This window comes from Ictidomys tridecemlineatus, unplaced genomic scaffold, assembly GCF_052094955.1.
Source record: "Ictidomys tridecemlineatus isolate mIctTri1 unplaced genomic scaffold, mIctTri1.hap1 Scaffold_666, whole genome shotgun sequence".
Taxonomy (NCBI): domain Eukaryota; kingdom Metazoa; phylum Chordata; class Mammalia; order Rodentia; family Sciuridae; genus Ictidomys; species Ictidomys tridecemlineatus.
The window spans coordinates 223979-229978 of NW_027524676.1; the positions used below are offsets into that span (position 1 = coordinate 223979).

The 6000-nt window shown below is 34.7% G+C and overlaps 1 protein-coding gene across 1 annotated transcript; it reads right to left on the bottom strand.

Annotated features, from left to right (window-relative positions):
* Positions 1 to 2755: 2755 nt before the first annotated feature.
* Positions 2756 to 5573, bottom strand: LOC144374375 (axin interactor, dorsalization-associated protein-like). The gene is made up of 3 exons (XM_078037228.1): positions 5458 to 5573; positions 3701 to 3823; positions 2756 to 2892 (listed from the first exon to the last, which is right to left on the bottom strand). The coding sequence occupies exons 1-3, from the start codon at positions 5543 to 5545 to the stop codon at positions 2771 to 2773; spliced, it is 333 nt and encodes a 110-aa protein (XP_077893354.1). The 5' UTR covers positions 5546 to 5573; the 3' UTR covers positions 2756 to 2770.
* Between the last annotated feature and the right edge of the window lie 427 nt (positions 5574 to 6000).

Below are 6000 nucleotides of genomic sequence, written 5' to 3' on the forward strand. Positions count from 1 at the left end.
ATTCATACAAAGCATCCTCTTTTTTTTTTCATATAACCCCATTCTTTGGTGGAAGCTGGGGTTGTGGCTCAGTGGTAGAGTACTTGCCTAGCACAGACAAGGCCCTGGGTTTAATCCTCAGCACCACATAAATAAATAGAGGTTAAATAAAAGCATTCTTATGTGAAGGATGCTAAATGTTTCTTCATATAAATTATCACTTTGAGGGGCTGGGGTTGCATGTGAGGCACTGGGTTTGATCCTCAGCACCACATATAAATATAAAGGTACTGTGTCCATCTACAACCAAAAAAAAAAAAAGGTTTGTTTTTTTTTAAAATTATCACTTTGATATACATGTTTTATAGTATGAGAGAACAGAAAGAACAATGTATCCGTTTTGCTACATTTTAATAGCAGATTTTAAGGGAGCAACATCAAACATCAGTAACATCAAACAAAAAGGTACTGAGTACTCCACAGGGTACAGACTGCTGCCAAGCACCTTGGAAAGTTTACATGACATGGAGAAGATGAGGCCCTTCTCTTGAGAAGTTTACAGTCTGGAAATTTTGACTACTCAGAGTTTCAGTTGAGTGAACATTTTATTAAGGCAAATTCTTCATTTCCTAGAACTACTGTAGACTGAACTATTTTTGCACTTGTGAAATTAACCCAATCCAGATGAAAGAAAAGATTAAATTTGGTTGATAATTCTTTCAGGCTCATATAGTTTTATGAGTCTAGTAAACAAAACTGACCTAACAGACAACTGAAAAATTAAAGACTAGATCTCTTGAAGTGCAAGGGCTAAAACAACTATTATTTGTTTTAAAAAGCAAACGGATGGTATGATTAGGGTTTACACTATTTTAAAAATAGGCCAAGTATTGCATTCCCTTCATGCATTGTTCATTTAAAATAGTGAATATTAAAATACGTGGGTTCTACATGTAACCCACAAAAAAGCTCCTCACAAATCTTTATGTTCTGTGTATCAAATATGCACCTTGTGTACTATGAAAGTTTTATTTATGTCTCATCAAGTTAAAAGTAATGTAAATAGTGAAATTATAATAGGCTAATGACCTGCATATTTTTATATGAATGTCAATATATCTAAATAGGAAATAAATGGCAGTCATATCTACCTATATTAAAAAAAATAAAATATCTTTCCAGATTTTTCATACTTGCCGAAGTCTGGCTTGGCACAAATCAGGAGCCACTTGTCAAAAAGAAACTAACTTTATTTTTAGAACTACAAACGCCAAACAAAACAGCTCCTCAGGGAAAAAACCCTCAGAGCCCAACTGCCACCACCGGCTTCCACAAGCCTCTCACCCCCACACCAGCCTCTCAGCCTCCCACAATCCTCCTGCTCTTGAGGCCGATTGGCTGGGTTGCGTGGGCAGAGCCAAAGAAGTCACCAATGAGCAGCTCCGTGGAGGAGCCAATCAGCTAGATGTTGCTGGGGCCGCTGTGAGCCAATCATCAGCTGGCAGTCTGAAGGGCAGGGAAACAGCCCAATGAACATCACCGCAGAGGAGCCAATCAGCTAGATGTTGCTGGGGCCACTGTGAGCCAATCATCAGCTGGCAGTCTGAAGCTTTCTGGCAGCTGGAAGTTTGCTGGGGCCCCTTTGGCTGTGGCTCTCAACACATACTCATCACTTTATATAAAGACAAGGTATGCAGGTTTTAAGGTTTCACAATCAGTTGTCAGAAAAACAGCAGTTGTTCCTAAAGTATCTCATTAGCATCTGACTCAATTTTTTAGATGACATGATTTAGAAGATGTAAACCCACTCCAAAATTTGTAATTATTCTGAGATGGTTTTAATGTTAACCCTAGAATCATTAATGTTAACCCTAGAAACAATAGCAATGTGATGTAGAACAACTAATCAACATGACTAAAAATGTGCTCACTTTCAGAAAAACAATCTGGTCATCTGGAAAAAAAAATCACAGCTACAATCTGGGGAACACTCCCATATAGGATATTGATCTGATCAAGGCACACTATTTCTAAGTAGAACTATCAGATGAGGGTGAATTTAGGCCAGCTCTAAGGAACAGCCTATAAGACAGACCATAACTAATCCAATTTCCTTTCAAAGCAATCTGGTACTATCCTACCCACTTCAATTCAAAAGTTTGAAGTTAATTCAAATCAAAAGACCATATTGGAGCAAAAGTGAGCAAATGTGTAAATCCTAGCACATTCTTATTGCTGTATTAAGTTTGAAGATGAGCATACCTACCACAGCAGTATTGTTCCAGGAAGCAGGGTAGGAACAGTGGTAAATTAGGAAATAGACTATTAATTGCACAATTAATAGGAAAGTAAAAACAAGTTTCAAAATCTACAATAAACCTGTATCCAAAGGAGTCATATCAATGAGGTGCTGGACTTTAGTTCTGTGGTACAGCTTTGCAATGGACTCACTGGCCTATAGGTACGGCTCACTTCCTGCCTCCTGAAGGATGAATATGCTACACAGAGCTATGATGGTTTCTACTGAGTGGTAAAATTCACAGAAATTAGACATTACTCATGTCAGAATCATTCCTTGTGCAAAGTTTGATGTAGATGAAGATAAAGTGGTTTCTTGGTCAATAACTGCAATTTCTTTTAAAGTCAGTGGGTTTCTTGTATCTGTAACCACAATAGATTTAAAATACTTTGATGATTGATCTACTCCAATGTTACATTCTCGATAAGAGGGACTAAGAAGAAACATGAACTAGTAACCATTAGAACAGTATGAATCCTATATGTATATCACTTACAGTTCTATTACAGTTGGCCCAGGTTTAATCTCATCCATCTCCATGAAAGCAAAACATTTGGTGCTGGTAAACCTTTTTGTAAGCTTGTAGTGTTTGAATTCAAAGAAGATAGCTGCACCTAAGGAATTAAAACAAACAACATAAGCCAGAGACCACACATTTCTTATGTGTCACCAGAAGCCTATGATTTTACAAAGTAACGTGTCAAACAGTCTGATGACACAACTGTTGATAACTCACTGTGGCTGTCACTCCAAGCTCTGGTACTAGCATGTCTGAGTGACATTTCTCCATATCATTTAATTCTACAAAGTACAACAAAATTTTATAGCAAGAATGTAAGTTATGTACACAGGTAGAATCATAAACTACCAAAGAATATAAAATATTAAATACTACAAGAAAAACAGAAGTTACTTAAGTATCAGCAGTACCTATAAAAATGGTTTCAATAAGCACCAATATTAGATAGAATAGAAATTTAAGAGTTCCTTTAAAAAAAATTCTACCTTATATCATTTCTCTCCCTCCTGAAACAACCACACCCAGATTGTCCTTTCCATATTCTTACAAACTAACTGCCAGTTATACTATCTTTTTACCCAATGCATCTTATTGAAAGAAAAAAAATAATTTAACTGTTAGAAAGTAATCATTAGGTTCCTAAAAGGACTTAAGGTAATTATTAGGGAACCTGCTTCCTTAACTCTGTATTATGAGAAAAACTTCCCTATCAAATAATATTTAACCACATTATTACACAACTAGATAATGCAACTGCTAATTCTCATATTTTAAAAAAATTGATTTGACTTTAAGTCAATATTCATAACTATGTGACATAAGATCTTGTGTTAAGTACACTATGAACACAAACCCAGATAAGTACTGTGTCCTTAAGAAGTCAGTAACTGATAATTACAAACCTTTGGTTAATTTTTCAATATGCTTCTGGAGCTCAATGTCCACATTAAAATGAACATATGTATCTTCTTTTCTTGAAGCCACAGGTGTATCTTGCACAGGAGTTAAATCTATGCCATTCAGATCTGGAGAAAAGTTTCTGCTTATGAGCATTCACATATACAGACGGAAAATATAGAAACTGCAAAGGTTACAGTTCCTAAAGAGGCATGGAAAGAGCTGAGAGGAGATTCTCAGGTTAAGAGATTCCTATTTGGTGTGAGCAAGTATGTGACAGTTGTTGAAGTTCATGGGGTATGTGGAGAGAAATGAATATATATAGACTGGATAGGAGACCTCATGAAGGGGACAAGGAAGCCTTTACATGGCCAAGTGGACAAAACTTGATCTTCATAGTGAAGTGGTAAAAAGAACAAACATGTTTTTCTTAGGGAATAGCCCACTATATTTTTCTATGCAAAAAAAAAAAAATCTGGAGTATTTAATTTGCCACAATGGAGCTCTGCCACCAATTTCTAACTTTGATCAAGTATGACTTATTTAGAAAAGCCTTTAAACCTAACCTTATCATAATTTCCCTGTTAAGAACCAAAAATGGATGAGAACAGCCAACAAAAACCCTTTTGTTAATGAATAATTTTTCATATATATTATCTAAATTCTGGTTATACTGTTTACAACATACCCTGAATTTACAACAACCAGATGGTACGTTATATATAGTTTTAATTTTCTGGTTTTTAAAATCTCAGTTTAGTCAAATGCAACATGGACTCATTTAATAACTCCTCAGTGTTTATGTGTTATTCATTTATGTGTCTCAAAAAGCTCAAAAACAATTTAGTACATTTAATAATTAAAAAATATTTACATAAAAATATTTCAGTATAACATATTCAAAGGTAATTTAACATTTACAACATCATTAAATATTTTTGTGTTTTAAGTATACTTTCTGAATGAGTATGCAGTTTTACAAATGGCCTATCAAACAATGTAAATATTTTCCAGTATACTATATATTTGATAACTGGTAACATCGGAATTTAAAAGTGTACGAGTATTAGTGCTGTGGATTCTGTTCTTTAAATAAATGTTTTTCTTTGTGGTCAATTGATAAAAGTTCCTCCATTTAATTTCAGCACCAATCTGTTCCTTTGGTGCAAAACTATAGATTAAAATAAGCCGTTTGTACTAACTATAGTTATTTCTGTAAAATGGTATAATTTATTCCTTAATCACATCATCATCCCACGGGATTGCTTTCAGGGCATGGATGTTATGGACGCACCCTACTTCCCTGTCCCCTGATTTTCATCTGCCTCTGTAGGACTCACCTAAGTAGATACCTCAGTAGCACAGGAAGAAGAAGGGGTTGAAGCAGGAGAGATGGGAAAACAGGACATTGGGCTTTGTGGAGAGAAATGAATATAGACTGGGTAGGAGAAGGTGAGGGGTGCTATTGTTAATCTACATCCTGAAGGCTGTAGCTGCTTTTAAGGATAATGTGTATGTTTAGTCTGCACGTTAGATGGAATCTGAAGAGCAAAAATCTATACAAACTCAAAAGCAAAAGTGAGTGTATAAGTAGGAAATATTTTTTGTAAGTCTTTCGAACTATGTTCTGTTATGATCTCTTCTAGGATTTTGCCTCATTATAGAATGCATTAAAGTAAGTTGTCACATATACAAGATCATCCCCTGTCAAAAACTTTGTCCCATATGAGAAAAAACATAATGCAATTTGCCAGTTATTTACCCTTTACACTAACTGTAATATAGGGATCGATGCACTGTCCAGCGTCTTTCAGACCAATTTTCTCAATCCTGATAGTGAGTAATGTCATTCCCGGTTCTGATGGCAACCTTGGTAATAAAGTATCTGGCAACAGAGAAACCTCAATAAAAGTTAGCTCCACCAATAATGCAGAGTAAATACTTTGACAAACAGAAGATATAGCCTACCTCTTAGGAACTAGCTAGGCATTATGTATTTTTATTTCCAAAATTCATGAACATCTGATGTTATACATTTTTAGAAAAATATTTAAATTTATACATAATATATCTGCATTTCCCAACCATACAATCACCTTTAAGCAGAAATAATAATTTCTATAATAATAGTATATAGTATGTATAATAAAAGTATGTTAAAAACATCACTTGAGGAAGCCCAATGATACATAATAGTATAATATGCTCACATAATATTTATATTCAATATGTACTTCTATATTATATTCAGCATCTTAATATGAAGTGGTAGAACAAAGACAAGAAAAGCTTTTAAAATACTTGT

Excerpts from the sequence above, each read along its gene's own strand:
- LOC144374375 (XM_078037228.1), bottom strand. The coding sequence starts at position 5,545 with ATGACATTACTCACTATCAGGATTGAGAAAATTGGTCTGAAAGACGCT. Across the intron at positions 3,824-5,457 it reads TATTACAGTTAGTGTAAAGG|ATCTGAATGGCATAGATTTA; the intron begins GTAAATAACTGG and ends ACTTTTCTCCAG. Across the intron at positions 2,893-3,700 it reads TATTGAAAAATTAACCAAAG|GTGCAGCTATCTTCTTTGAA; the intron begins GTTTGTAATTAT and ends TTAATTCCTTAG.